At 34.5% G+C, this 17,322-nt stretch overlaps 1 protein-coding gene across 1 annotated transcript in view; it reads right to left on the bottom strand.

The window, feature by feature from the left end:
- Nucleotides 1–14,979: 14,979 nt before the first annotated feature.
- Nucleotides 14,980–17,322, bottom strand: part of LOC102957432 (protein argonaute-3) — a 114,261-nt gene continuing 111,918 nt past the window's right edge. Inside the window, exons 18-19 of the mRNA XM_042996471.1 lie at nucleotides 16,430–16,629; nucleotides 14,980–15,908 (exon numbers count right to left, since the gene is read on the bottom strand). Coding sequence (XP_042852405.1) covers nucleotides 15,800–15,908; nucleotides 16,430–16,629 — 309 coding nt within the window. The 3' untranslated portion in view covers nucleotides 14,980–15,799. The remainder of the gene's footprint in view (nucleotides 15,909–16,429; nucleotides 16,630–17,322) is intronic.

The raw sequence follows: 17,322 nt of genomic DNA, 5'->3' as shown, positions 1-17,322 counted from the left end.
AACCAACTGAGCCACCCAGGCGCCCCCAGATTTCCAAATCAGTATCTAAAGGGCCTTAATGTAGACAATAGCCATACTTTTTGTAATTAAAGGGTTAGATAGCACCTCCTACTAGATTTTTAAAAATACAATTCAGAAGGATACCACAGATGGCCAACTTTCATAATATAAAATCTCTATGAAAGTACAAAAATAAATTAGAAAAATTAAACTCACAAAACAAAATATATAAACATGGTCAAACAACCTTGTTGGGGTGCCTGGCTGGCTCAGTCAATGGAGCATGTGATTCTTGATCTCGGGGTTGTGAGTTCAAGCGCTATGTTGGGCACAGAGATTATTTAAAAAAAAAAAATCTTAAAAAAATAACAGCCTTAATGCTACATTTGTATAAGATACAAAGGACATTTTTGAATGATGCCTGAATGATGGTGGTTACTGAAATCCTGTCTGGTGCAGCATCAGAACTATTCCTATGTTCCCAACCTGGGGTACCAAACCCCCCCCCCCCAAAATCAAAAAAATGACTCCTACGTTGTTTTCAGTCTTGGTGTTTACAAGATAATGTGCAAACTCCATTTAGCAAGATATGTTACAGTAAAGACAGAGTAATAGTGTACATGTGGCAGTTTCAAATACTTTTGGGCTATTTCTAAACCATTTAGCAAAAGTCTGTTACACTTTGTTTTAGCTGAGAATCAGGTGTCATATTAGGCTTCATAATCCTAAGCCTCTAATATGTCTGATTTGTTTATAATTATAGACACATTTTGAACTCAAGCATTATTCTTAGAGGAAGATCTTTTCGTAGAGACAAGCACGAGAAAAGGGCTACTGAGTAAAGGTGTTGCAATGATCTTTGTAAACCGTGGATACTGTAGAAGTAACAAAAGTGATGGAAGATAGGAATCCAATCATCTTCCTTCTACAGATAAGACTAAAGATTTCAGTCCCCCTTATGATAAAAACATCTTATAAAATATCATAAAAATGATCATGTCCTTTCCTGGCATTGACAGATTAACCTAGTTAATTTTCTAGAAGCATCTGCAAGGTATGCAAGTCTCAGCAATTATGAAGAATCTGTCAAGTGATCAGACAATGGAAACCACAAGAACTTAAAGTTCAAGAGGCACGGCCCCCCAAAAGCAAAATCACCTTGGACTCTTGGACTGCCACCTCATTTCTGCACATGCTTAAGTGTACTGCACTGAGCACCCCTTTCTATGAAGAAAGCTCAAGCCCCTGAACTCTAATATAATTGGTTATTTGTTCTGTCCAGTTCACGTCTCCCTAAACAATCATAGCAGCAGGCCGACTGAAGTGTGCTTTGAGAACCATACCACTTTTCTATGCCTGTCTTACATTAGAGCCTCTGTGATTTTTCAGAGCATGGTCTCTGTGTCATTGCCACACATAGTTCCATTTAACTGTATGCATTTGGCTATAATTACTGATTTTTAAAAAATTTCCTATACCCGTGTAGTTACTGGGCAAAATTCCCAGTAGAGTGATTCTTTTCAACTGTCAAACTTGTCTACTGACACATACAGTATCACCTATCAGCATTTGTTAGTAAGCTAACTAGTTTTTTTTAGTGTTGGTAACAAGGTCCTTCAAGAACAAAGAGTACTGTTAGGGTTGTACAGAGTCTGGGAGGAAGACATAAGAGCAAGAAGGGATGTTCTGGAAGACATAAACTGGCTTAGTGGAGATTATGAAGGGACGAGGTTTTTCGTTTTTGTTTTTTTGTTTTTTTTTTTTTAAGCTCTACGCCCAACATGAGGCTCAAACTCATGACCCCAAGATTTCATATTTAAGCTGGACTGTTTCAAAGTAGTGAGTTAGCCCCAAGGAAGGAGCACATTGTCGGAGGGATCATCTTATTTAATGTCCCAAGAGCCCTGTTATCTTCTTCTAATGGAGGAAACTGAGACTTAAAAGCATCAAGCAACCTGTCCAGAGTGTTACACAATCATAGTTTTAACCCAGGACTTCATGACTCTTAGAGTCTCAATCGTTTTCACTGCATCACAACGGCTCCCTTTACCTAAGCTGGGAGAACTGTAATGATGACCAACACAATAAAAGTTTGGAGCAAAGCTTTTCTTTTTTATTGCAATTATTAGTGAAATTTACACTTCAAACTGAAGCTAAGCAACACTAAAACCATTAATTTTTTTTAAATTAAGGATTAAAAAACAAATACAACACAGAACCCTTCCAATATGCAGAATGCCAGAAAAAAGAGGAGTGGTTCTGTCACGGGACATTTTAGTGACAGTTTGGCTCAGGAAGAATTATGACAATTTCTTTAACATAAAATATTAAAGTGACAACTGCTTAAAAAGCATCTCTTTAAGCTTCTCAACCTCAACCCTAAGGTTTTTCTAGTAATTTTGGGGGGGAAGGTAACTTAACTCAAAGTAGAAAATTTGCTACCAAACTTTAAATACCAAAAGAAGCACTTTTGTTTAAAAACTTTATTTGCCTTCTGCCGAGCATAATTACATATAGTCTTCAAGGAATTAAAATGACAACCAAATCCAAAAGCCTGGCCCCCCAAGTACACAGTGATAGGATTCGGCATTTGGTATTTCTAATTGTACACTTATCACATATATATCGTAGTTTGCTCCCACCTCCGCTTTCCTGTTAATAAAACGTGGCAGTCAAGTTTCATTATCATTCAAGATCTTATCTAGTCCTAAAGAATGTTACAAACTCAGACTCCACTGTTTTAACTGATGTTACTGTGTAACCAAACATTAACAAAGGAAGGCTTATAGATAAACATTTTGAAATTCTGCAGTCTTTATATCGCTACAGTAAATTGTTCTTACTTATGAAAAGCCAAAAAAAAATAGAAGGCCAGACCAGGTGTAAGACAGGATGGGGAAGATGAGGAAGGAGGTTTTAGAGTCCATCATTTTACCATGCTGAACCTCGGTATCAGCAGAAATATTTGGCAAGAATAGTTAGTGTGGAAAAGGAGGACGGAGAAAGAGGTTACTCTGATTTTATGTAATAATTCAGTTTCAAAACATACTGATATCAACCCCCAAAAATAGTTCACATCTGCAATACAAATAGGCACACACGGTCAAGATGGTTAAAAAGTAAAATTTAAAAGGCTATTTGTCCATCTGCAGGATATTTGCAGGTGGTCCCACCCTCCCCACATGTCTTGTATTTACATTTGACTTTTCAGAAAAGCCCCTTTAAAAAGAGTGCTATTTCCTCCTCCATTACTTAGGGTTTAAAAAAAGCAGCAATTATCTAAAGTGGGAGCAGTTAGCAATGCTTTAGGGGTGTGCATTTGTGTGTAATATAAATGTTCTCTAGAGTGAGTCGTCAGATTACACTGGAATGGTTATATTACAATTTTAGTCCCCAAAACACTAAAGAAACACATTATTTTTTTCTATATAAATTTAAGTAATACACATAGTGTTATAAACATAGAATATTTATACACACAGACACACACACACACACACACACACACACACACACACACACACACACACACACACCATTGCTTCTCACAGCCTATGTATGCATCCATATACTAGTCCACAAGAATGATCTTTACTCACAAGACACAGTAATACTTTTGGGTCCATAACTAAAGAGAAATATTAAAGCGACACATTACAGCAAAAATTGCTTAATTAAAAGTATTCCTGATATATCAATGTTTTTAGCTATCTCACTCAGCAAGGTGGACTTTTGTTCATTTTCCAAGCCTGAATCTCCCCAACTTTCCACTTTCAGTACCTGTAACTCTCATTATCCTATAAAACTAAGATAGATACCACCCATGTTAGTGATGAGTTGGAAAAGTCCAACTGCCACAACAGGAGAGGTCAGCATCTGTTGATTAAAATAAGTGTTGAATGCACCCATACCCTGTGTACCTAAAATGCAGCCTTTTTTTCTTAAAACAAAAAACAACAACAAAAACCAAGCTTGTCTGTTGGAAAAAAAAAAAAAAAAAAAAAGCAATTGCTTACACAACCTGTGATGATGTGCCCTTTGTTACTTCCTAGAAACAGGAGCCCCTTTTGTCCAGAAAAATGGGTAAGCCTGTCAAATGTGAAGGTTCTACCAATGATCTGTAAAGATAACTGGGTCAGACACCAACTACAGGCTACCCGATATCACCTGCAGATGCTCAGAACTGAAAATGAAGGAAAAAACTTTTACTATATTCAGCTTTTACAGATACATGGTGATTGGAAAGCAAGGTTCAACACTGCAAAGTGATGAATGAAATAAGCACACTTTCTTTCTTAAAACCTAACCCCTACTCCAAAAAAAGGTGCCAAAAATCTGACAAGAAACAAAGGGATAACTATCTGGTTGTACATCAGCCTCTGATGCCAACATGTAGCAAAAATGCCTGAAAGCAAAGGCAAAGTTAATTTCTGATTATCTGATAGTTTCACCACATTAATCTAATTCAAAATACAATCGCAGCTGCCATAGCACCACTAAAAGGAGTTTGGTTTTTGAAGTTACGCTTTTGCCCAAGATTATTATAAATAAAAATTTAGCCTGGATATCTGGCAGGGGAGAAACAAACAGGATTATGTTTGTAAGTGAATATCATACCAGGATAAGTCCTAAGTTTCTCTTATGCCTGTTTGATAAAATGATCCATGGTTATTAAAGATACTCATAGAGGCAAACGAAATGAACCCTTCATACAACAATATTCTATGGTCTTGGACTTCTGAATATTGGAGAACTCAAGCACTGTCACAAACTTTATCCTATTCTTAACAACTTTGTGAGGTAGGTGAGGGCAGGTATTATCACTACTATGTTACAAGGAGAAAGGAGACCTGGAGAGATTGAGGAAATTGCCTAAGGACAGAGCAAGTTAGTGGTAGAGCTCTGACCAAACTCCAAGTCTCTGGCTCATGTTTAGAGCCCTTTCTACTCTAAAAGGCAACACATTTTTCAACAGTCTTTTTCCATTTGTGATCTTCTAAAAAGTTCTTGCATTCGAAAACACCTTATACTTTCTCCTTTATAGCTCAGGCTTGACTAGGAATTGGGTTAAAAAAGGCTTTTTTTAAAATATAGAATTCTGAACACATCAAGAGGCATATGAGAGATATCTATGTAAATGGTATGTACATTAAGGGAAAAGAACAGTCTAGTGTTCATCCAATATAATTTTTATATATTTAAGAAAACACATGTCAGAATGAAAATCACAAGCATTTTAGAGTTTAAATCAGTCTGGCTGATTCATTAAAACCAGAAGCTACATTAATTTGCCTTAAGAATATGGGGATCTCTGTTACTGAAGGTTGAAACAGTACTTTCAAGGATAATTTCTTTTATCGCTTTAACATATTTCAGATACACATCCTGTTTACTTTATCACTCTCTAGTTGGCAAAAATTAATTTATGGCTAGAGATAATATCTGCAGCATTAAATAACACTTTCAATCTTAATTTTCACTGAACAGAGTTAGGGTTTCTTCCCATCTGTCAACTGAAGTTACGTTCTAATGATTCTCATTATTACCTTTTTTGCTTTATCCCTCCCCTTTATTTTTGAGAGAGAGAGAGAGAGAGAGAGAATGGGAGAGGGTGGGGAGAGAAGAACTACACAATTCATAAATGGCATAAAACATCAATTATGTCACAAAACAGAATGATGGCACTAAAGCAAATCAAAGGATGGTATGTTTAAAGGAAAAACCTTGTGCTCGCTTCGGCAGCACATATACTAAAAAAAAGGAAAAACCTTGGAACCCGAACAAAAAAAAGTGCTCAGATAGTCTCTCAATCAAGCTATAATTTGTGTGTGATCCTCCTTCCCTAAGTATTTTAAAGACTATTATTTACTTATAGTAGAATTCTGTAAGAAATGACCTTTAAATCCTTTTTCTTTTCTTCCTTTTTTAAAGAGAAGAAAAGGGGGCACCTGGGTGGCTCAGTTGGTTAAGCACCTGACTTTGGCTCAGGTCATGGTTCTTGAGTTCAAGCCCTACATCAGGCTCTGTGCTGACAGCTCGGAACCTGGAGCCTGCTTTGGATTCTGTCTCCCTCTCTCTCTGCCCCTCCCCCACGCACACTCTGTCTCTTTCTCTCAAAAATGAATAAACATTAAAAAAATTTTTTTTAGAAAGGAGAAAGGTGTTGCACCCTGGGCTAAGAAATGAGAAAGCCCCTGAAAAACATTTGAAGAATCTTTTAGGGACAAACTATTAGAAAATTTCTCTTAGTGCTTACTATTCCTGGTTTTTGAATTAGAGAAAGAGCACATGCACATTTGGAGGGTTGTTGTCAGTAATATGAGAACATTCCCTTTCTGTGAACCAGGGAGATATGTGCAATTAATTACCACTGGAGATCCAAATCTGTAGCTACCAAAACCAAAGCTTCCTTTTGTTAAGCAACCTGGGCCTAAATTGTATCCACTAACCTAGCTGAACTATGGTAGGTGAGACTTTCCCTTCATCACAATGTATCCATGTTTTCCCCAAAGCTTCTACCAAAAACATTTCCTTTACAGGAAAGGATACCTTGTTTCCTTGGTGTTTTCTAAGTAAAGGGGAAAAGCCATATTGGTAGCCAAGCCATAGCTCCATTTAAGGATAAATACTTCACTTAATTTGTTATAATTCAGAAGCAACTTCCAAGACTTCTCTAACTTAACAAGAAGAGATACAGGTTGAGGTCTGGGACAACAGCAGAAAATAAATTTAGGTTACAGAGAACTCTTTCAGGTCTCTTCTGTGAGTTCAAGTCCCTCTTTTACAACATGGTTGTGAGAACGAAGGCAGATACCACAACAGCTGTAAGGTTTCTAAGGATCCCAGCAAAGAAGCCTTTCCCACATCTCACTACACATACCTCACAATCTCACCAGAGCATTTCTTTACAAAGACCTCCTGTTTCCACAGGTTCTCAGAGTAAGGATGGCCATATCTGCAACAATCAGTAGAAAGTCTTTCCTTGTTTGGTTTTTAAAAATATTATTAAAAGGCCAAATTAAGGAATTTTGTTTGTCCTTCCAATTAAAGCATGGAGTAAATGAGGATGGAAAGTTGCACGCATTAAATACCAGAGTAATCTCCCTCTCTAGTATCTGGCCACTGCCTTTAAACTTTAAACACAAAATTATAGTTAATTTTGGGAAATAATAAAACCAAAACCAGGAAAAAAGTTCTGATGACCAACACACCCATCTGTTTTCTACTCAAATAGGACTGTTCAAGACAGTTCTTTTTTGGGATTAACTATTACTGCACAAGTATTTCTTTCTTAGGAGGTGGACTATAAACCAGGAACAAGTCACCAAGTAACTCCACTGTGGTAATTCAGTACTGATGCCAGGTGCCCTGATTTATAGAGCCAACAGTTAAAAGAGCAAAATAAGCTCTATGTGTCAGGTTCTTATGAGTTTTCAGAAGGAAAAAAAAAAAAAAAAGAAAGAAAGGACTATTTCTACTTGAGGTTGCCTTAAAAATGTTGGTCTACAAGAATTACATGCCTGTCAATCTAGGATGATGTTGAAACATAATGAGTAAAACTATTAATATTAAAAGCATAATAAATATTAAGAGGTGGCTTATACTTGCAACACAAATATATCTTGACTGCTTGAAACATATTTAATTTTTATTTAGTAGCAACAAATTCCTATAATCAGAGTACCAGTCTTCAATTAATACCTGATGTGGGGGTGAAGGAAGTAGCTTAGAATAGTACATAATTAAAAAAAAAAAAAAAAACACTACTGTAACTGGCAAAAAATGCAGAAAAAGTGATACGACTAATGTCTCTATGAAATCACACGCTGATTCACTTTAAATTGTGAAATTTTACATAATATAAAAATAACATTTCCCCAATTATAATTACTTGAAACTTTCTCATTTATTCCCTCAGTGGAAAGAACAGATTACAGTACAGCAAAATGTCATACACTAAGCCCTGATAATTTTAAATTTAAAATTTGAGTTTTAAATTCTCAGAGGATGGGATAAAGTTTACTTTTTACCTACAGAAAAATGGCTTACCACACAAATTCACAGTGTAAAAACACTATGGAAGTACTTTACTTGCTTAAGAGAATTCACTCTTTTCACACGGTTTTGTAAAAAGTTAGTGTGCCAAAACAAATAACCTTGATCTATTTACTAGGAAACTGGAGTGAGCATAACTGTTTGAAATTAATATCCTATAATAAACACTTTTCACTGCCTTCCAATTAATTTGCATTCATAAGCTCTTTTTAGATTTTTAATTAACTGAAATTCTGTATTACTCTGCTGCTATCGCTTTTCTACCTAGCCACTTAAATTCTGTTTCTTCACTGATGCTCGGGTTGAATCAGCTTTGAAAGTATGCTAGGGAAAAGATCAAGGTAGCATATCTTTCATATAATATAATTATGGGGGTGGGGAAGGAAATCTCATTTCAAAGTCAATTATCAATGACTTCTGGATCACTTGTTATTTGTTTCCCAGGCTTATAAATATATCATAATCCTAATGCTGGGTGATGTGACCATTTAAATTAGTTTCAATGTAGTTAAAGGTAACTATCATTTAATGTAACAATCATTTAATTGACAAGTTGCCCCAAAACGGCAGATCAGGTAAAATAAATAATGTAAATGTAACAATCATTTAATTGACAAGTTGCCCCAAAACGGCAGATCAGGTAAAATAAATCCAATCTGTTAGTGTTAGTTTGCTACCTAAGGGAAAGAAATCTAACTCATAGAAAAGCCCCACCTCCCCCTCCACATTTAGAAATCTGTCTAAAGACTGTCTTTAATGCCCACTATATAAACAACATTAAATATTCTAAGTTAGAAAATAGTGTTAATGGTTTATTGGTAAAAATCCAAATTCTAGATTTTATGGAATTAGTAGTTTTGGTTGGTATATTAACATTCCATCTTAATCTTTGCTAATATCACAAAGAAAGAGGAAAAGCTAGAAATATCTATAAAAATAAAATACCTTAAAACCAACATCTAAGCAAAATATAAAAGTTGCACACAAGTTGCCAATAAATATAAACATCACAATAGAAAAATTAATACTAAAAAAATAAACTCATAATTGCTATTAAGACATTATAAAAAATGAAAAAGTTTAATGTGCATGTATATTTGCAAACAGACACAGTACACTCCAAACAATCGATATAATCTTACTATCATTGTTACATAATGCAGCATACAAGGTTACTGAGGTGTGGTGTTTTTTGTTTTACGTCAATTCTTTTCTGGAGAAATGCTCACCAAATTCACAAGCAAGAACTGGTTAGGTGATCATTTACTGTTGTCTACTAGGAGAGTAAAAAGCCCAGGGGAAAACTGCTTTCTGGTAGATTACTATGTTTCTAGTAAGTATGAATGGTTCATTTTGCTTATTTCCTCCAAAGCCCAATTTTTCATGTTGCATTTCTAATTAACTGGTCATGCCCTTTTAGATGCACTGTCATCATATTTCATAGTTGCCCCATGGTAGAAAAAAGAGGAAATCATATATTTCTTGGTGCTTAAAAAAGAAAATTTCCCTAAAGTTAGAGTTATAGTCACTTACTTTTTCTCTTAAACTAATTTCCATGATGACTTGGCTCTCCTTTATATATAAGCAGTCTTCTTTAACAAATATTAATTAGAAAAGGATGCCAAAAGATATTTACAGAAGGGTCAATCTATACTGAAAAAAAAAAAAAAAAGTAGCTATGACATATAGTTCCCTGGCAAGTTACCTTTCCCTTTGGGCACTTGTTACTATACCCATACTCTTGTTAAAAAGTTTAGCAGATTTGCTGTTTTATGCGCCTTACAGATTACCTTCAACACAGCTGAGAACTGAAAGGGTTAATTCTATTAAAAATTTATTTTTCAAACTTGCAAAATACATTTGGTGAGCATTTACCTAGATATTTTATTGAATGAAACCTTTACTTGGTTCCTTGGACCAGATTCAGGACAACGAATAACATTATTTATATGAAACTGTCACACTCTTGGAGTTCTAAAATAATTTACCTTTTAAATTTTTAGTCTCGTGCTATTTGAAAAATAAAAATCTACAGCACCATCTTCTGAAAAGGCACTTTCTAAGAACCGCCTTGCTTTAAAAAAAGATTTAACAATTTAACTCAGCATCTACCCTGAAGAACATCTTTGCTTTACTGAGACACTAACATAGATACAACATTAGGTTTTGGTTGCTTCAGACACTGATTTCAAAAAGGAAGGGAGACCAATGGGTGGACAGATTAATTACAAGGATCTTAATTTTGTCACACTCTTTGTTACCTGATACTTCAACAGGGTTTGCTATTGGTAAATCTCAACCTTCCATATTAAAGTTATTATTTTTCTATCTTCAATCCAAATTAAAATCTTTAGCTTCTCCATACTTTAAGAGCATTAGATTCTTGAGGTTTAATGTACAATGTAAAAATCTAGAGTACTATCTTTGCTGGGTAAAGAAAAATAAAATTCAACTAGCAGTAGGTAATACTAGCACAAGCTTTGACCATTATGTTAGTTAAAAAAAAAAAAATTATTTTGACCGACAGGGAAAATTATAAACTGAAATGTACCATTTTTAAAAGCAGGAAAAAGTCAAAAAATATTTTTTTCCCTTTGAGATATATATGGTGGGGAGGAAGAGGGGGAGAGAGAGAGATTTTTTTTCCTCCTGAGAGTCAGCTTACATTTTACTAATCATGGTATCATTTCTAACAGTCACTGATCAAGAATGTTCTTAGTATAAACAGGAATTTTTTAAAAAAGATTTTCTGGAGAAAACCCTTACTTTCACATTTCTGTACTAATTTTACACATCAATTCTTGGCTTATTTTTGACTCCTATAGAATCACAAAAGTGCTTTATATGATCAAATGGGAGGGGAATAGGAAAATAAAGACAGACTTTAGAGTCAGGGTTATATCACCACTCAGGGAAGCCTCACTTGATCTATCCATGTCTATATCTATAAAGCCTCCCAACTATTATTATTGAAGCTTTAAGACATCTAAGAATTCTCAAAAAGAATGCAAAGGATTAAAACTCTGTATGGATAAAAAAGGCAAAATAAAGATGCCAAGCCAATGATGTCTTTTTGCAGCTTGACTGATAACTCCTAAAAGGTAATTTAAGTAGGAAGTTACTGATAGGAACAACCTGTCTTTTAAAAATACTCAATAGGAGAACATCTAAGAGAGATTTAACCAAATATTTAACTCAGGTTTAACGATCCTGAATAAAAATTATACAGAGTTTTCAGTTAAGCTTTTTGGCAAAATATTTCTATCAAGTTTGAAAAAGCAGGACTACAAAATATTCTAAGCTGAATCCAAGTGGCTAGATTCATGGATTTCATAAAAATCACCACCCTTGGCAAATATATGTTAGCCTCTGAAAACACTCATCAACTTCCTTTACCAACAGTTTCTAATTCCTGGCCTATATAATCCATCTAATTACTTCAGATCTATTACTGCCACTCTGCTTGTTCACCTCTTCCTTAAACACTGAGATCCTCTGCCAGCCATTTCTACTGAATGGCAACTCAGATTTTATTTCCTTTAAGTCTGTCAGGACTAAGCCTGTCATGCAGTCTGTCATACTAAAATCCATTACAGAATATACAAGTAAACATTAGGCAGTGGTGGGTCATCAAAGAACCTAGTTTGGAAAACTAGTATAGGTCTTTAGAAGGCTAGGAGTCCCTATTCTAGACAGTAGAGATGAATCTTTATCTAGTGCCTTCCAAAACACCCGGTACATTCCTACTAGAATCCCTTCTAGACTCTTCTAGAAAGAGAAATAAATTAATGGATTACAAACAGGTAGATTTCCATATAAGAACTTTTTTTTTTTTTCTGAGAAACTTATTAAAAGGTAAAATATTAAGAAAAAATAAAGGGCAGCTGTACTTCTGTGAAAATATGCCAAAAACCAGTACTGAGGAGGCTGAGGTACCCTTTTGCAAAACAGCTAAAGTTAAAATCTGCATTTCTAAAACAAAGCGTATCCTGATATTAAATTGAAACTAAAATGGCAGCACCCTTTGTTACCTTATTATTTCATGTTCTTAATCTTATTTAGGAAAAAAGGGTGTGTGTGTCTTAACACTAGCCTCCAATCCTGCTCATCTCCTTACTGTTTAGTGCAGTAAATGTCAGACTCTACTTAATTAAATAAATATAGCAGCTATAGTATTATAAATGTATGGTCCTCAATGCCAGTATACCTGATACTGTAATAACATGTATCAGCACTTTACCCAGACACATTTGCCATCCAGAATATACATTAAACTCCCAACTCTTCTTCATATGAAAATCAATTATACCAGTGGCTGGGACTGACATTTTAAAGTAAATCTTATGCATCATAGAAAACAGCAGACCAAAATTTAGCATTCATTATACAGTTTAGTGAGCGAAGGCAGGAACAGAAAGGTCATTGTTGAGTTTCATGACCTTTAAATTCAAAACAATCTTTTTTTTTTTTTTTAAATAAAAAAAGATCACGAATTCTACACCAGAGTGCAATAATAATTAAAACAAATTTCAAAAAGTATTTGCCACTTAGTCTTTTATCTTAGAATTCTAAGCACAAAGTTCCTTTTAATTAAGTCTGATATACCAATTTGTTAGTAAGCAAAATAGAAATATACTATACATATTCTTTCAAGTTAACCAACCTTAAACGAGCAATGTTGAAACTGTAAGAAAGAAACCCTAAAAAAGAACTCACTTCAAAGGTAAAGCTTTATATTAAAAAACGTTTTTGTTTTTTGTTTTTCCTCAGTAAAAGTCCTTCCAAATAGATTTAAATTACGGGTTTCATTCTACCACATGGAAAACTAAGCAAATGAAAATGAGGTGAAGCACTAAATAGGCAAATGGTATCTTATAGTTCTTCCCTGGGCCCTGTAGTTTCCCACATGTCTGTGTAGCTCCCATTGGTAAAGGAAGGTGTTTTACTCATACTGAGCAAGCATATAACAATCAAGGATAAACTATTTTCTTCTCTTGTTCATGTTCCTGACTATATTCAGTGAAATTTTAATGTAAAAAAAAAAAAAAATACATGCTTTATAGGAAATTTTTGGAGGAGAGGGGCAGGGTTGGGAGAAAAAAATGTATATACTATACAAATATTACTTCATGTAAAGAGCTTTGAAACAGTGTTGTAAATTGCATTTCAGACACTTCAGTAATAATAAACATACAAAATACAGTACTTTCTTAGTTTTCTGGCAGAGGAACAAAATATTTCATACCTGTTGGAGGACACGGGCTCAGATTATAGGCTCAAAATACAGTAAATTGGCAATAAGAGTGGATTACAGGTAAGAGAGAAACTAAAGAGCTAATCCATTTGATATCATGTGCAGATGGAATTCTGAAAGGTTTAAAATGCCCACTGGAAACAATCTGTAGTATCTACACTCTGAACCAGTGCAAAAAAAAAAAAAAAAAAAAAAAAAAAAAAAAAAAAAAAAAAAAAAAAAAAAATTAAAATGCAATTTTCATGAGTTACAAAGTGCTAAGCTCCCCTGAATCCAATGTTACTGATGAACTTGATTTTGACAGCTCTATAATATTTTTAATACCTTAAAACAAAATCAATAAAACAGAAGTTTTGTAAAACCTTTTCCATATTTCAGTGATTTAACTCATTTAAAATGATCAGTCCTAACCTCCTTTGCCACCATAACCCTAATTTTAAAAGGAAAGTTACACTGGTGATAAATTGGCAAAAAATGTTTTAAAAATATCATTTTACATTTTCCTAATTAATTTTAGTAAATGAAAATGGGCACCTAACCAGTATGATTGTTCAATAAACATGATCTATTTTCAAAATATTAAATGTCTTTTAAATCTTAAGTTATTCACTGTCATTTTTTAAAAAGTAGGCTCCACACCTGAAGTGGCACTTGAACTCATGATCCTGAGATCAAAAGTTACATGCTCCACCAACTAAGCCCCTATTCACTGTCATTTCTTAAATCAAAGTTCAGCTCTAATATTTAAGATCAGACTCATTTAGGAAATTTAACTTCCTTCATTTTCATTAGGATTTTTAAAAGACATTCTTTAAACTTGAAAAATTACAAAACTTTCCTTCTGAAATTAAGGCTGTATTACTTTGCCCTTTTAAAATTATGGAGGTGCCTGTTTCTCCCACTATCTGTGGTAAAGAAATCAAACAGACACACCTTTCCTTTAAAACTGCTTATTGCACTAAAAGACAGCAAAACAAGTTGTCAGTTCTTAAAATAAACATGATTACATTTCTATAAAAGATGTTGCCAATACAGTTCTCTAATTATTAAAGCACTATCCTAATAAATATAAAAGGAAGCTGTACTTCAAAACATACATATATGTGTGTATATATATACATACATATATATGTATACTTACATATACATATATATACATATATATGTATGTATATATATATATGAAAATCACATTAAGGTATGAGAGGCAACAAGTAAACTAGCAAAAAAAAAAAAAAAAAATTAAAATAAAAAAAACCCTCAGCAACCCCTTCTCTCTCTCCACCCAATTTCAGAGGCCTCAACCCTAAAGAGTTTCAATCTTTTAAAATATTTGCCCTTTATGAAAGCTGTAAGGGATTTTCATGTATAACCCATAGCAACAGAAGGCTTTAGAATACATATCAGTTATAGAGAAATTTCTGAGTTACAACTTCTGACAAAGTTTTATATTTATAGCAGCTTTAACAAACTAAAGAAAAATAATAGTTTAAGATTGCTACTGCTTATATACACATTGCACAAATGGCAAATGTTAAGTTCAGAGCAGGAGTGGGCAGACACTCTCATAGAAACTTCATATATATATACGTATATATATATATACACACACACACACACACACATATATATACATACATATACATGTGTGTGTATATATATAATAATTTTGTTTAAGAAAGCAATATCAAGAGTTGAGGACTTAGAATTGTGTATGAGACAAGAGACAGGAGTAGGGTGTGCAAAATAAAAATAAAACTCTAGTTTGCCATGCTTCATATCCAAATGAACCAGATACATGAACATCTGAATGTCACTGGTAGCATCAGGAAAAAAAATGTAGGTGATGAAGGCAAGGGAGGTAGAGAGAAATCAAAGTAGTGGTGGGAGGATGATAAAAGGGAAAGTTAGTTCCCCGATGGAATGAACTATAAAATACACACACAGACACATATATATCTACTGTCAGTGTAGATCCAGATATATATGCATATGAAGTATACATGTATATATTTAAAATATACATAGATACCTTTCACAAGAATACACGAATGCACATTAATTTTTTTGCACACATAATTGTGAACAATCACTTTGATTATTCATGTAAGGTGTGTGTGTTTTTTTTTTAAACCGTCATTTACTTTTTCTGTACTTTTTTTGCAAAGATAGTTGTGCTGCCAAGCAACTTGAGGTAAAGGCATTAAAAGGGTTAGACTACAAGAAAGTGAAAACAAAACAATGGCGATACTTCCTAAGGAGACCGCACAAAAAAGCAGTTGGCTGGTTTCATATTGCATAATGGTGCTGTGTTCCTTGATGAAGTAAACAATCTTCCTTATATTAACATAAAAATCAGACCCTGGTCCCCACACAGTGTTGGTTGCTGTATGGCTGGAGGCATTCCCACTCAACTGACTCCACTGGAAACATATGCTCTATGTCGATGCATCTTTCAATTCTTCCTCTCAGAGAATATTCTTGGACTTTTTAAGCAAAGTACATTGTGCGTAAGGTATCTTGGTGAATCTGTACAGCCTTGGCAAGAGCTTGTGGATCTCGTCCATTGCTCTGTCCTGAAACATGACTTCCTTCAGCACTGTAAGAGAAGTGGCAATGAACACAAAAACAAACCCTATTCTGATGTAGTAATTTTAGAAAATATTACTCATAGAAAATTTCAAAACTATTTATATTAAAAAAAGAGAGGCTGGCATTATGAACATTTCTATCACCCAGCTTCAATGATTATTAACCCAAGGCCAATTTTGTTTTACTTCTCTCACCTCCCCAGGATTGTTTAGAAGCAAATCTCAGACATGCCATCATTTTGTCTATTAGCAATGATCTCTCCCTTGAATTAATCTGGTAAAGCAACTAAATCACTATACCATTCTAATACTAATAAGCCTAAAGTGCACATTTTAATGGAGCCCTTATCTTGGGTAGTCAGTTCTGCCTATTGTTCCTTTTCATATGGACCACTGAGTCCTCTAACAGCTTGTGGCAGAGAGGCACATACATGGAAACACTTAAAAGAAATTTTACAAGAAAAGCCTAACATGCTGACCCGTACTTGGTTTTGGGTGAGAATCTGTATTTGTTGTGCTTTTATACTACCTGTCATGTTCTTTGTCCACGAGATGGTATCTGGCTCTGAACGCTACCAGGTGAGCATAATACGCTGGTGCAGGTATAGAAACAGATCGTGTACAGCGCACGTAAGTGTGGCAGAGCTGGTAAGTCAGCAGCTGAAGTTCATCTGCAGTAAAGCAGTTATCGTCCCATAAAACATGATAGTGTGAAGGACGGCTGGTACCCTGTAGAGAAGGCAGTGGCATGTTCTGTTGGTTTTTAAACATTTAAATAAATGCTCATCACAGACTAAGTTATATTAAAAAACCAGCTTTGCACATTAGTAAAATAAAACATACTTTACTTAATTGATTCTGGGTACATATCCAAATGAAATGAAAGCAGAGACTCAAACAGATATCTGCACACCCTTGTTCAAAGCAGTAGTATCCACAATAGCCTACAGGCAGAAGCAACTCAAGTATCCAATGATGGGAGAATGGATAGAAGGTGGTATATATATATACAATGGACTATTATTCAGGCTTATAAAGAAAAGTCTAACACATGGATGAACCTTGATGACATATGCTAAATGAAATAAACCAGTCACAAAAGGACAAATACTGTATGATCCATTCATATGAGGTAACTGGAGAAGTCAAATTCAGAGAGACAGAAAGTACAGTGGTGGCTGCCAGTGGCCAGGGGTGTGGTGGGGCAGGGGAATGGGGAGTTAAGTGTTTGATGGGTATAGAGTGTCAAGGAAGATGAAAAAGTTCTGGAGATAGATGGTCTTATGGCTGCACACAATGTGAGCGTACTTAATGTGACAGACTGTACACTTAGAAGTAGTTAAAATGGTAAGTTGTATGTTGTATAGTTTTACTATAATAAAAAACCCAGAACATTTAGTTGAGTTCCTCTGTAATAGTTAC

Source organism: Panthera tigris, chromosome C1 (assembly GCF_018350195.1).
Source record: "Panthera tigris isolate Pti1 chromosome C1, P.tigris_Pti1_mat1.1, whole genome shotgun sequence".
NCBI lineage: Eukaryota > Metazoa > Chordata > Mammalia > Carnivora > Felidae > Panthera > Panthera tigris.
Note: the sequence above shows the minus strand (reverse complement) of the source record. Positions and strands in the feature narration are given on the sequence as shown.